We start from the raw sequence: 15,108 nt of genomic DNA on the forward strand, positions 1-15,108 counted from the left end.
TAACTACGGATGTTCATCGAGCTGGGCGGCGTGCACGCGTGTGCACACGCTCAGAAACGCACAGACATGCAGGCACAGCAGCACGGGGAGATTAACTCCACACAGTAAACAAATGCTCTCGCCATCCGTATTGATATTCTTTGAAGGAATTAACATCTTAAAGAAATAAGACATTTAAACACCAAAATAAAGTTCACTCATGTTGTCGATATCTAATCCAGTTCATCCGGTTTGTGTCAAAGGAGTGGCTGGAATGTAGAGCTCACTCGTCCGGCTGCATCACGCTCACAACAACAAACTACATTTTCAACACAACCTCTCATCCCACAGACACCAGCTCCAAGCAGTGCGAAGTATGCATCTGTGTTGTGCAGCCACTGAGCATGCATCTCTGCACAGAAGAGGATGTGGTGTGAATGACTTCCTAAATTATTGAGAGAAAATTGATCTAAATGAAGCAGAGTTCAGCCAGGAGTGACCGAGAGCATCCTGTTGTGACCAGTGTCTATAAAGTCCCACAATTTGGGGTTTGGAGAGGTAAAAGATGACAAGATTATGCTGTGGTTCTGAAAAATATATCCGCGTGGTTGAGTGCACGTTTAAGGCCGAGCGCATGTGTGGAAGAGAGGAAAACCAGAAACTCGGAGCATCTCTGCGTTGCATCGTTTTCCTATTTCTGTCTTCCTTCACAAACGACACGCAGCACCGTGCTGGCCGTGTTTGCTTTTTGGTTTTTTTAGCTGAACAAATGGTCCCACCATGCCAGAGCTGATTAGGATCAACTCAAGCCAAACAGCAAGATGTGTGACTGGAGAGCAGAGCCTACAGTGTGGTGGAAACAGTGAGAAGTGCAGAGGCTTTGATGTGGAAAGTGACAGATGACGGCGATGATAATTTTGATGATAATGATTTTCTCGCAGGCTGGTAAGAGGATGGTGGCAGCACGCTATTCATACATGAAGTCACATACACACGCGCAGACTGTGTGTGTGAACCAATCATTTTTCCTGAGCAGTAAATAAACGCAGGCCTGCATCCACTACTCTCACCTTCACATTATTATAAACAGAGTATCTATGAGCAGGGCTGAAGACAAACCTCAAGGTAAAGAAAAAAAGGGGGATTCTCATGATACAGTGGGAAAATAATGTGCACCAAAAATCTTCTGAATTCCTGAAAACACTGACGATAATCTGCCAATTAACCTCCTCTCCTCTGCTTTTGTTGCACTGAAATGTTGGACCATTAGCTCTATTGTACAGAAGGAAGTGAGGGAGACTTGAATCTTAAAATGTCACGCTGGTATCTTAAAATTTTCATTAATTGCAGCAATCACAGAATTGCTCATTTCCGAAGGGACCGGCGGCTACGCTTCCCGTTTCCTCTTCTGCTGCCCACAGAGGGGAGAAGGGAAGAGGAGTGTGCAGCCCACAGATCTGCTCAGGATTGTGTATAAATATTCGATAGGACACGCTTACTCTCTAAATACCTCTGGCCTGACCGCTGGTCCCCCGGGAGACCTGCAGAGCTACTGAGAGCGAGGCACAGAAAAGCAACAGAGGAGAAAATACAAAACGAAGCATCTCTCTAAGCAATAAGTGCATCAACGTATCTGTTTACCCGTAGTTACATTTATGTTCCTGAGCAAGAAAGAAAGAGAAAGAAGGAAGCCCCCTCCTGTGGTGCTCGGGGGGTCCGTCCATTCAAGAGCCGCACGTGGCTAATTAGCATATTTGAAAGTCAGAGCAGCGGGGTTGGGGGAAGCTGGGGCGCCACGCCCCCCCTCACATACACAACAGTAAAAAAGAAGGAAAAGAGGAAGCCCAGTGTCTGTGTGTTCGAGTCAGAAATAGTTCTTTTTCTTCACATTTTCATAAAGCTGAAGTCGGGAGGCGACTGGAACCGTGCTGACATTTCCCAGAGTTCACACACTCATTCTCTCGGTAAACTCGGCCAGGCCAACTCCACAGAGGTCGGCGGGCCTCCGTGTGACTCACAGCAGATATCGCCTACATTTCTACACGTGCAGCCTTCCTATGGGCCGTCTGCCTCCTCACACGCAGACAGGACAGCAGCAGACTCTGTGTTTATGTCAGTGCCAAAGGACCTCACGCCTCCTGCAGCAGCTCTGTGTTTAATTCTGCGATTATTAAACAATGAAAATGGTTCAAGTGGCATTAATACGTCTGCGTCTGGTCCATCAAACCTGAGGTGAAGCCTAACAAATAACAAGTCCTCAGAAAGAAATCCAGAACTTCTGACTACTTCATCCACCTCGAAGTGTCAAATCTCCCATATGAACAATTAGCCGTCTTCCCCAAAACTGCTTTGTTTTTTATTTCACGGCCGCCCCCTGACGCCGGCAGCTCGGGGAAGACGGAGCTGAGAAACAGCTGACACAAAATCAACACCCGCTCACAGTAATTAAATCCTTTCTTCAGGGCATTTACTCACCAACCTTTGACTCCAGGGGATGCTGTGAATGCATAGCAGGGCCGGAAGGGGAAAAAAAACAAGTACAATCATTTTATTAGCCGGTTAATAATACACAGGCTTTACATCCAGTGATGCAACTGGGCAGTTTTTTTTTTTATTCTTATTATTTTTCAGGATCAGAATTAATTGGTGTTTTGTGGAAACCGCATGCAGACCAGGGAGAACCCCGGCCTGCCAATTACCTACACCGGCTCCACGTTTCATCCAAGGAAGATGAAAAATGCTGCACAGGCCCTTATCGGACGCAACAGAGCAAATTAAAATTTCACTCTAGTGTTGCTAATCAGCATCGCGCTGGCTGGCCGAGACAGATGTAAACAAAACAACATAAACAAACGGCAGGCGGGGGGGGGCTGAGGTTGGACTGCTTACTGCTGACGAAAGGACTTCAGCCTGCCACGGCCAGCACATACAAACAGAGGAAAGAAACACAAACACTCAAGGACACCCACACACACAGAAACATCTAAAAGCACAAAGCCCACACACACACACACACACACACACACACACCTGCGTGTCCATTTCCTGACCAGACCCCGTGGGCTGTCCATCTGATGCAGAACATGTACCATAAATTAAATTCCAGCAGCCATACTCAGGCCCATCACTATGCACAAGGCTCCCCGAGATAGCCGCATAATACAAAGTGACATTGATGCATTGCTCCCATTATAAAGTCTTTGTTCGTATCACACTATTAATTCATAAGAGAAATGTAAACAGTATGCACTGGAGAGCACTGCGAGCAGGGATCATTTCAAGGTAAGCACATTACCCAAGGATGGGATTCGGTCGAGCCTTTGATAACGCAGAGCTACCGAGCTTTGATTTCAATTCGAAGAAGAAGAAGAAAAACACACACAAAGGAAAACACTGAGCATAATAGTGACAAATTAGTGGAAACTGTAAATATCCATTAATTTTTGTTTTATTAGGTCAGATTTTAAAAGAGTCGCTGCTGTAATTATCTCAGCAACACTATCTCCCTCTTACTAGGCCCTCATTATTATCTGCTAATTGCTTTTTTCCTTCTGTGTGTGTTGTGTGTGTTCTGATTAGGAGACAACAGACGGATGCTCGTCACATATAGGACGAGATAGAAAGAATTTTATTTGCGACGTAAACTTAAATAAGTCGTTAAAATTGCATGTGGTGTTGTAGCGGTGCCATAGTTGCACGGTGTGTGTGAGGAGGAACCACAGGCAGCAGAGAAACACAGGAGGAGACATCCCAGCAGAAAATCTCAAACTACAGCCACAACAATGCTCAGCTGCCATCCAATCAAACGCAACCCGGGAATTAGAAAAGAAGGTTCAATGTCATTTTCAGGAGTGTCGACACGCACCTGTACACACACACAGCCTTCAGTTTGGTGAATGGCCACTGTAGTGGGATGTTGTTTGGGGGGGGGGGCAGCAGTGTAAATGAGGTGCACTCGTTTTGTTCACAGCTTGCTCCTGAAGAGAGGCAGTGGGGAGGGAAATTGAATTTGAAAGAGGGGAAGCTGTGCCAACAGGTGACAGAGGCGTGCTTCGACCAAACGCACTCTGAAGTGAGGCGCAGTCATATCACGGGGCCAATTTGGAGGCAGTATTATGCACTACACCGCTCTGCGTTTTTCACACAGCCTGTCACAGCGCGCAGGAGAGCACCGCTGCCACTCCAAATATGAATTAAACATAGGCCTTTTGTAGCGTGAATATACCGCTGCTGAAATGTTGGTAGAGTCAAGAAAAAACAGAGTAGCACACTCACTTACTCCCAGAGTGGAAAACTGCGACATAAAACTGGTAAATGTGAGAGGAGTTTCGATGCGTGGTGTGTCAGAATGAACAAAAATGCAGAAGGAATGAAGCTCATGCGCCTGACTGATCTGTCTGTCTGCGATTTAATAAATAGAAGTCATGCAAACAGCCACTAATAATTAGCTATTGTGTTACAGAGTTAAATTGCTCTAGTTTTCTGGTGACCATCTTATCAGTGCATAATTTGCTACGATCAACACAACAGCAATCCCTCCCACGCTAAAACATTCACTTCATTTCCTCAGCATCTAACACAAATTGCCTTTGATTGAAACAATGTAGGCTAATGAACTGCTTTTGTTTTGTGAGAGGCAGACACTATAAGCTGTGCTCAGCCACCTTGCCCTCCAGTCGTCCAGATGTGCCATCCAGCAGTGCGCATAATTTAGTGCGTCGAAAACAACCTCACGATAACGGCTCTTCTGGAGAAACTCTATGATGTTTAGGTTCGGGGTTCTCGACTGGCAGCTACTCCCTCGCCTGGCTGCAGGTCTGCAGGCAGCAGAAATGTTGGGGGGCGGGGGGCACTTGCTCCGTCTCCAACACTGTCACTGCTCATGTCCCCAGGAGGAAAGCATTCAGCCTCAGCTGCAAGAGCATCCAACAGCTTCAGGGGCTACAGGGTAAAAGCTGAAGGAGGGCTTCTGCAAAGCCTTTTATTTCTAAATATATCTATTATTATACTGCATTATATATTACATGGCAATTAAATAAAATAAATAAAAGTGTTGTACAATTTTTGACAATTCTGTTTAATCAGAAAAAATTTAGCCCAATAATTCATTTTTTAAAATGTTCCACACTGAATTCAGCGTGTGTTTTCTTCTGTTGTGGCAGACACTGCAGCCTTTTGCATGTCTGCTCAGCGAGGAGAAAAATAATGGAAATGATCAAGAGCAAGCTAACCTTCAAAAAACTTCAAATATTACACTGGAAGGCCTCCAACGCCACAATGTTCCCAAAAGACGCGAACGCATCACCACTCCAGGAAAAACACCCCTGCAAGAAATCCTCCGGATTTTTCCTGAATGCCTTCTGCCCAGCGGGGCCACAGGGAGCCAATCAGATGGCTGACTGGGTGTCAACTGTACGCCTGGAGTACACAAAGCTTTTAGCTACTTTACCTCCACTATTCAAATTCCGAACAGGGAATAAACAAGACGCGCAGGAGCGCTCCAGCTCCACGCAGAGCGCGCAGAGGAGGACAGGCGCCTTTTCCATGGGCGCAACGGCCGATGCCATTTCAACTGAGCTAACAGACGAATGCTGTAGTTTGTTAGCATGTTATCTTCTACGTGAATTTTTCACGGGTGCTTCGAACACAGCACCACTTCAAAACAGGGCCTTTGGCACCACGTCGGCACAGAGGTGAACCTTCCAGCGCGGCCGGGTTTTAGTTTGGCGCATGAAACTGCAAAACTGAGGAGTACACAACTGCAGTGTGGACATGTAAGCTGTGGTGACAGAACGCGGGCTATTAATGAGCCCATGTGAATTTTTAAAAAAGCAACTCCAATGCGTCTTCAAAAAAAAAAAAAAAAGAATACATGAAAGAAATACATGCGCGCAGATTTCTTCCCACTGTTCATATTAAAGCCTCAGTCAGAGGTCTGTGCGTATGTGTGTGTATGTAACAATGTAACACGATTTTAAAGGTCACACACACACACACACACACACACACACACACACACACACACACACACACACACACACACACACACACAGCATCATGAGGACACCGGGGGGCCTCACACAAGTTTCTTAAACTCACCTGCGTCCTGCCGAGGCCCTGCGTTGCGTTGCCAGGGTTCATTGCGTGTGGATGGCTCCTCTGCTGCCCTCCCCAGTGGGCCGAAGTGGCTCCATACTGGGACCCCACGTCTTTTCCCGGGCCCATGCCGGCTTGCTGCTGAGCCGTAGGGCCGCTGTAGTCCTGATAGGCACCCCCGTAGCCCCGCATCATCGGGCTGGGGGACGTCAGCAGTTGGTTGAGGGTCGGGGTCGCCCCCGAGGGATGCTGCTGCTGCTGTGGCTGCGGCTGGGTTTGTCCCGGGAACCTCTGGAAGCCAGCCGAAGCAGCTCCCAGAGGAGACTTGCCGTGGCTCGCAGAGGAGTTGCTGCCCATCATCATGTTCCCAGGTTGCCGACATCCAGAGGGGCCCATCATCCCGTAGCCCCCGCCGCCGTAGCCCGCTCGGTAGGCGGGATACTGGCCGTACTGGCTGTTGTGGTACCCTGCTTCGTGGGAGTTCTCCATGCTGTTATGTGCCGAGGAGTGCGTTATCCCCATCCCGCTGCTTTGTTGCTGCTGCCCGCCATGTTGCTCGTAGCAGGGCCTCGGAGTGTAATAGTTGTTATTGAACTCGGAGTTGTTACTCGGTGGCCCCAAGTTCGAGTGCTCGTACCTGGCGGCCATCATCCTCTCGGAGGGCTTACAGGTGAGCTCCCCTTCACCTTTCCCTGTCATGTGCTGCTGCTGTGGCTCCTCCTGGCCCCCCAACAGGTTCTCTTTGCCGCTGTGGTGTTGGTGATCCGCGCTCCTGTCCCCGCGGGGAACCTGGCCGTTGTTATTGGCGCTGTTGTTACTTTGGATCTGCCGCTGCTGATGTGGCGCAAACTGGCCGAATTGCGGCGGCGGCTGCTGCGGTGGCTGAGACTGAGGGGGATCTCCGCTCCCCGCACATTTCAGCTTGTGGTTCGCGATCAAACTCGACTCCATCGAGGAAGGGCTCGAATTAGTCGACGCCGTGGCGGACGCGAGGTTATTCCCAGCCTTGTCGTGTCCGTCCGGAGCGCCGTGACTCGTGGAAGTTGAATGGACCATGCTGAGCTCGTTCCGGCGGTGATGATCTACATTATTCAGAGTCCCATCTCCAGCAGCCAGCATCGGTCCCGTTCGCTGTCCTGTACCTCCTCCTCCGGATTTCCCCGAATTGAGCTCGGGACCCAGACCGCCGGCTAGTTTCTTATTTTTGCTGTTGGTTCTGGTCGGAGCCGATGCCACTTGCGCAGCCATGGTCACTCCAACATCTCAGCGCGCAGTGACAGCGAGCCCCGACCAGCCGCGCGCGCACAAAATAACACAGAGGGGAGAAAACACGAGCTCAGGGGTCAAAAATAAAACCCGCGGAAAAAGCTTCGCCTGGCTGTCGCGCTGCTGCTGCGGTGGCGTCAGCGAGGCTTCATCTTCAAAGTTTCTCTGGCAGGTTTAAAGAAACTTTTTGCCTTCCCCCCTCCGCCTCTCCTCCATCCCGGTTCTCAGTAATGTGTAGCAGCGTCTCCTGGAGCCCTTGTGGCCCAGCATGGCATGAGAGAGAGCGGGCTCTACCAGCTTATCCACCTCCAGGGCTCCGGCGTGCCTCACATGGAAAATCCGGACTGGAGTAGCGAGCCATTAGGCACGCCGCGTAACGGTCTTTCCACGTTTACAATAATTTGCGAATCGATTTCAGGATAAAAAACGACCCGCGCGGTGCCAAAACGGTGCTCGCAATACACAACATGCCCCCGGAGTCATCACAACGCCTAGCTTTAATTTATCAGCACATCAGGAAACCAAGACGGAAAAGCCGACCTTTAACTTCAAAGTTTGTTTCGTTTTTGGATGAATTTACAAATCACGTCCTCGCGTGCTGCTCCACTCCACGGCGACCCTCCAGACGAGCGCGCTAACGAAACATGAAGTTAGGCTTTGCGAGTTTCTGCGCCATTATCCAGATCAGATTTTCCCTCTCCCCACCCTCCCTCCCTGTCCCTCGGCTCAAGCCAGTTCTCTGCAGCTCTGACAGCAGTCGGACACGCAACCGCAAGCGGTGCGCAATAATGTTGCCATCCGAATAAGAACGTAAGCTCACTTTATAACAGCTTTAACGCCCCAACACCTCCACCACGGTTCCCATCACAGTCTTGTTTTCAACCCTAAATGATCTACTACCTCTCCAACAAAGACACACGGTAATCCCGTAATAACAGGAAACCCAGGAAATCTGTAATAACTATTAATCTATAGGACTAACTGATGCGACAGCAGATAGAAACCGCATTAAACAGGATTAGGTAACTATATGGATGGAATGGAATATAAGTGTAGATTAAAGCTCTTCCTCATCAGGGTCTTATTTGAATACAAGTCTACATTGTTTAATTTCCTTTAATGGATTTACTTTGTCAGAAAAAACTTGTCTGAAATTTGAATGAAATAAAACAAAAAAAAGAGGAGGGGGGGCAACCCCGGTTGCAATGTAAGACCACACGAAACCAAAGTCTACAAGATATGCTACCCCATCAATGGTAGTCAAACATGAATGTAAAATAGTGCTTAGTAAAGAAGCCAGGGTGTCTGCTGGGACTTGAATGAGCAGAGGGTCTGCTTTGATGAGATCAGATGCATTTGATCAACAGAGGGAGCTGCGGATGAAAGAGAGGTGGGGGGGGGGGGGGGGGGATTTGGAGATGAGAGTTGTGCTGAGGATGGCCGCGGTAATGATAATGACTGCTGGTGGTGGGAACAAATGTGAGGAAGCCGAGGATGATGCTGACGGTGGAGGTGACTGACTTACAGGCGCGGCGATGCTCGTATTTTTCTAACACATAATTGATGCCTTGGGTCACACGGGTTCAAGCGAGGAGACACAGTTTGCTCCGCCTGAGAGTGTACTCTGTGTTCAGAGTGGGATAATTCACTACCAGCCATGTCCATGACAATGGGAAGACCCCTGCTGGAGGTACAGCGTCAGTACAAGCTGTAGGTTAAAAATATAAACGTTTAAAGATACAAGAAAAAAAACACATAAAAGTGTACATTTGTGGTTCCACCCTCACGATGCACGCACGATAAATATAGCGTGCGACAGCAAGAGGCCCAATCCCACTTTTACACCTGGATGCTCGCTCACGGAGGCAATTTAAACCGAGTGACATCCCTGGAAACCTTCACCAGCCACTTGCCTTTATGAGCCCATACCCAGGGCCTAAAAGCTACAACTCCGAGCCTCTAGAGTCTTCACTATTCAGTATGGTCAGGCCCAGCCTATAGCACCTACAGGCACAAAGACGATGCCATGTTTACATCCTGTGTGCAGGTGACAGGAAGGACCTGTACCAGTTTGTATTAGGAGAAAAAAATGCAGACTTGGAAACCTTGTGTGATTAGAACGAGCCTCATCCCCATCCTTCCCGCTTGCCGTACTTTGCACACATGACGTTTGTGGCTCCCATCAGTGTCCCAGATCAAAGCACTGATCTCATCTAGAGCAACAGCACCACTGACAGTGAGGGGACCTGGGGCATTAGCATATTCTATGATGGCGCCCGGCTTTTCAAGCCGTTGCCTTGGCTGCAGCTCTGGGTGTGCCGCGCTGTGGCTTTGCAACTGTAATTTCCCTCTCTCACTCATTAAAAAAAGCCCACTGTTCTCCTATTAATTCGCAGACACACTGATCTGTTTGAATGGCTAGGATGGGTGTGTGTGTGTGTGTAGGAGGAGGGAGGTGGAGGAGGGCAATGGCTCAGCGCATTTGCATTTATGTTTAATTTATAACCTTCAGGGGCCCCCTGATGCAGCAAGATTGAAACAATAACTCCAGACAAACACGGGGAAGAGAGGAGGAGGAGCTGGAGGAGGGTGGATGGAATTAAAAATATACAGATCTGGGATGGTATGTGCTTTGAATGTGTGTGTTTGAGCATGTGTGTGTGTGTGTGTGTGTGGGTGGAGAAGGATGCTGCTGCTGTCTCTGCACGATATGCATACATTTTTGCAAGTATTCGTTGGTGCATCTGCATCGCACACACACTCAGGCTCTCTGACAGAGAGACAGAGGTCTCCAATCCACGGGGGGATAACATGCCACGGTGAGTGTCTGTCAGGAGGAGAGCTGGAGCCTGTTCTGGGCGAGTCTGCAGGGATCTCCCCCTTAGCAGCACAGAGCAGCACAGCACAGCAGCACAAGCCTGGCCAAGCACAGAAAGTGGGTCAGCCCGAAACGCACGCATGCACGTATGCACAGACACACAAACACACACGCACGGCTAAGATAGATGCAGCCCTGGTGTCACGCTGTGGGTGTATTTGAAAGAAACAGAGTGCAGAGAGAGAATGCACACATAATGTTTGTGCAGATCAGAGCGACCGCCGTGGTATATTTTGCATTAGCGATGTGGAGATGGGCGCCGCGTTTAAGATGAGGGGTAGATGGCTAAGGAGTAAAGGGGGGTGGGGGGTGCAGCTGAGACAAAAAGCCAGCCAGCCATTGTGAGCACACCCTATGGAAGTGCATCAAATTGATCCATAGCCTTTTCATTTCAGGCTTGGGTAAATAACAGAATTTGCATTGATCATTCTGCAAAACCAGGCAACGACGGGCTTGGGAGCGTACGGCATGTGTGTGTGTGTGTGTGAGTGTGTGTTGGTGTGGCCGCTAACAAAACACATCTCTTATTCCTTTCAGCTCCTTGCGGAGTCGAGGGCCTCACCAGAGCCCTACAAACAGCTATGATGGATAAAATGTTTTCAACAACACTTCAGAGGAGTGGATGCTATTGTGTCCGCCTGTATACTGAAACACAGAATCATAGAATTCCCAGGACACCGCATGCTCTATTTATGTGTTATGAAAAACATGACTCAAAAGAAAACGGAAAACAGCCATGCTCTACTTTCACTGTCAGCTATCATGTGAAGTGTGAAGAGGAGGAAGCGGATGAGAGCGAGATAGAGACGGGGAAAGGAGAGTAGAAGAGAGTGATTTTCTTCATCCGCAGATCCTATCCTGATGGTGACAGGGGACTGGGCTCTCAGAAACACACCCCCACTTTCTCCCCCTCCAGTACCTCTATCCCCCACTCCCCCCCTCTGATGCCTGTCACTGCTATTCTCTCCCTCCCTTCTTCTGACTGGAGGAGTGTGTGAAGTGTCCCCCGAGAGGCACCGACTCAAAGACGGTATTTACAAGATCCACACTGAGCCCACTTTTAACTGCCTGTGAAGAACTTCTCCCGCCGCCTTTGATGTGCCAACCTAATGGGGAAGAGCTTGCCGGCAGTCATTGCATATGTTAGCGAGGCAAAGTGAGCTAATCCGCTAGCATTGCAAGGTAGATTTCAAGCTGCTTGTAGTAACGCTGAATGCTGTATAGTTTTGGTGCATTGCTGCCCCGAAAAAAGAAAAATCTCCACTGGCAAACAGACCCTGACAGGATGTGTGAGCTTTTAAAGAAGGAGCAAAAGGCAAACACTTTGCCTCTTCATAGTGCGTTTAGCACATCCTGACTCGAGGATAAATGTACAAGGTTATTGTAATTTCACTAGCACGGCCTACAGTTAAACTTTACGCTGTTTGAGTCACCTCCATTTGGTATTTGTATCAAAGTGTGTACATGTGCTTTCTCTAATGGCCAGCAGGGGGCGACTCATGTGGTTGACTGTAAAGAAGTGCATCTCATTTTCTCATTTCAAGAATGATGTTTTGGTAGCATGTAGGGTAAAACATTTAAACCACAAAGAAGCGTATGATTTCTCAGCCAGACAAGGGTCCAGGATGAGCTGGGGGGAGACTCACAGACTTCCCTCCTTTATGCTCATGAGCTCTAGAGACTCAGAGATGGACTCCGAGCAGAGCCACACTGAAAGGAGACGACCGAGATGTGCGGGCGTCCGACTAGGACGCCTCCCGAGTAGCTCCTAGGTGAGGTGTTTTGGACACGTCTTGCCGGGAGGAGGCGCTGGGGCAGACACGGGACTCAGTGGACAGATTTTATCTCTCGGCTAGCTTGGCAGTGACTCAGTGTCCAAATGTGGGGACGTTCGGGATGCTGCTGACGGTGGAGGTGATCTGACTACAGGCATAGTGATGATCATATTCTTCTACATGTACATAGTTGATGCCTTGGGTCACACGGGTTCAAGCGGGGAGACTGAGAGCGTACTCTGTGTTCACTGCAAGCCACGTCCGTGACAATAGGACAGTGGGTGTGGACTCGGTGTCCACTCGGATGAGCTGGAAGAGATCACTGGGAAAAGGAAATCTGTGCTTCTCTGGTGAGACTGCTGTCCCTGTGACCCAAATGGCACAGCTCCCCTGTGACTGACACTTTCTACTGTATGACTGTGCACCGGCAATAGTGAAAATGACCAAAGGAACAACTCAAAAACACGGCTGACCATAAAACAGTGGTCGACATCCTGCTGGCTACGCTCATGTTCTGTTTGATATGATGTGATATCGTTTGGAGAGACAAGGACTGGATTGGAAATGAGTATTTCAGAGGGACAGATCAGGCTGAGCGGTTTGGACATGCACAGAGGACAAAGGATGATGAGGACGGAGCTGCCAGGCAGGAGGAAAAGAGGAAGACCTCAGAGGTTCATGGATGTAGAGAAGGGGGACATGCAGAGGGTTGGCGGGATCGGGAGCAGGCAAAAGATGAAGAAGATGATGATTTTTACCGAGGTGGTAGAAATGTTTCTGCCTCCTTCTGCTAATTGAAAGTTTAAAGGCCATGTGACACTTTTGGGGCCTCGTTTGCTGAGTTAACCACAATTGCACACACATGCACACAGCAGCAAATATCCAAAGGTAAAACACAGATGCTCATCCAACTTAGTTTTACCTTTAACAACGGCAGAGAGAAGGAAGGCTTTCATAACAAACAAAGGCATTTGGAACGATTTTGAATTAGGCTAATTAGGTTTGTGTTTTGTTTGTTGTTCAGGAGGCATGATCAAAGTGATATTTCAGCAATTTGTGTCAGCTCGGGAGAAGGGGGGGAAGAGTTTGGAGAATTCTGCCTATTAATCTCCTCAGGTTCGGCGCTCGGTGAGTTAGGGACGGTAATCAAAACAAGAGAATTATGAATAATGAAAAGCGTTGATCAGAAAATGAAACAAAACTGTAGATTTGTGCTTTATTATAAGAAAATTGGACTCTACCATTTTCCCCATTTTCCTGTTTCCAGCCCCTAAAAGGAGGGGGTGTCACAGTTTCAATGCATGCCAAATCCTCCGTGCTCAGTCTGAGGGGAAGAAGAAAAATCAAAGAGATATGGATGACTTGACCCAGGAGCTCAAAGTCTGAGAGCAACCGGCTGTTTTGATCTTATCTAATATTTATGAATAACTTCCTTGATATTTCCTTCACTCCATGAAGCCGTCCGCTTTTACACTGTTACACAATGATGTCTTAGAGGGGCAATGACGGAGATCAGACGGGGCCCCGGCTCAGAATACTGAGCGCGCTCTCTCAATAGCCTGGGAGGAAACGCAGCAGCGAGCTATCTTACACTCTGTGATTGAAATACAAGCTCCACTAGACTGCGGCGTGTGTTGTGATGGTATTTGTGTCTCTGTCAACGAAGGCTAGGCACAGAGAGGGGAAAACGCCGTCGCCATTTGAGCATGAATATGAGCGTCTCCGTGTTCGTGCGCGCGACTGCGTCCTTTGCGTGTCTGCCCCTACATATGTACGGGTACGATTCTGCAGTGGGCCTGCCCGCGCTTTTCAGAGACGCAGCTGCCGTGGAACCATTCAAGGCTGTTTGGATCGGTAATGGCCTCTGATGCTTTTCACTATCTCTTCACAAAAGTCAAGTGTTCTCAACGTGTTATTTGCCCAAAGTGGCCTTGTTCCAAGGCTCTATTGTTAGCCTAATGGAGGCGAGACGACACCAAGACTCTAATTACGGACACCGACGATCAGCCCTGATAATATTGAGAGTAAAGTGGGTAATTTGTGGCTGTTGTGTTGAAGGCTTGACGGGAGGCAAAGAGAAGGGAGGGGGCGGCGAGGAGGAGAAGGAAGGTGGGGAAGTTGTTTCCTCGTGTCATCACCCCGTCGTCCGTCACCCAATTATTCCCCCCACGAGCAGAGAGTGGAGACGTGGGCACAGCAGGAGAATATTAATGGGATGTGTGACATTACGGTTCCTGCCCATTCAAAAGAAATGTTCTCTTACATTATGGGCCATCAACAGGTGATTTCTCACCGCTCGCTGAGCTTCGTGGAAGTATATCCCTGTTTCATAAAGCGCCGGCACGCCACAGCTGTGCTCGTCCGTCTTATTAAACACAGATATTACAGTGGGCCTGCTTTTATAGATCCCCGAGCTGGCAGCGTAGATAACCTTACATCCACCTGAGAGATTAGACGTCAATAATAAAAAGTCACGTGCCCCCAACTTTGGCCTTTAGCTCAAGTGCGGCCCGAGGTAAACACCCCATCAGCGCCTGCAACGGCAAGACAGGCACCAAAGCAACTCAGCAAGCCTGTGCCTATTCTGTCAACACCCAAAATCAAAGCCCCTCTCCCTTGAGTGATCTGTCCAAACAATTAAAATGGAACCTCTTTGTACCATCACACTTAACATGTCAGACAGAAAAATGAAAGGAGCCTCGTGTACTGGAGCCGCGTGCCGTCACGCCTCCTGTGACAAGCCCCACGGAGAGAGCGGCACGCCACAGGACTGACAGCACTGTTCAAATTTTAAATATGTTTTGACACAAAATCAAAAGTTGCTCACCATTACGGGGGAGAGATTCCCCCTTTTCTGTGTGATCACTTATTAGACCCCTAGGTGAACGAGGCAGAAATACTGACACCTGAATATTCTCTTTGCGCTTTCTTTGACATCTTGGAGCAGGTCTGGGGATCGTTTCTCATTGTGAGATATCGTTTCGTAGTGAGATTGAAGCTCTGATCTCTCCGCATCTGAGGCTCACCGAAAGCCACCAGTGATCAGTGAGGATTCCTGCCTGAGTTGCTCGGTTTTATCTGCCTTCTGCTGTCCAAAGCCAGGTTTGCTGCTGT

General features: G+C 48.7%; 1 protein-coding gene across 8 annotated transcripts in view; it reads right to left on the minus strand.

The window, feature by feature from the left end:
* The window catches only part of LOC146646335 (AT-rich interactive domain-containing protein 1B-like), a 162,647-nt gene extending 154,644 nt beyond the window's left edge, over positions 1-8,003 (minus strand). For all 8 annotated transcript variants that reach the window (XM_085391335.1, XM_085391331.1, XM_085391334.1 and 5 more), the window contains exon 1: positions 6,079-8,003. In XM_085391335.1, coding sequence (XP_085247461.1) covers positions 6,079-7,323 — 1,245 coding nt within the window. In that variant the 5' untranslated portion in view covers positions 7,324-8,003. The remainder of the gene's footprint in view (positions 1-6,078) is intronic.
* Positions 8,004-15,108: the final 7,105 nt, after the last annotated feature.

The sequence above is a fragment of the Rhamphochromis longiceps genome, linkage group LG19 (assembly GCF_057381845.1).
Source record: "Rhamphochromis longiceps isolate RC_006_pf linkage group LG19, R_longiceps_female_GT1.1, whole genome shotgun sequence".
NCBI lineage: Eukaryota > Metazoa > Chordata > Actinopteri > Cichliformes > Cichlidae > Rhamphochromis > Rhamphochromis longiceps.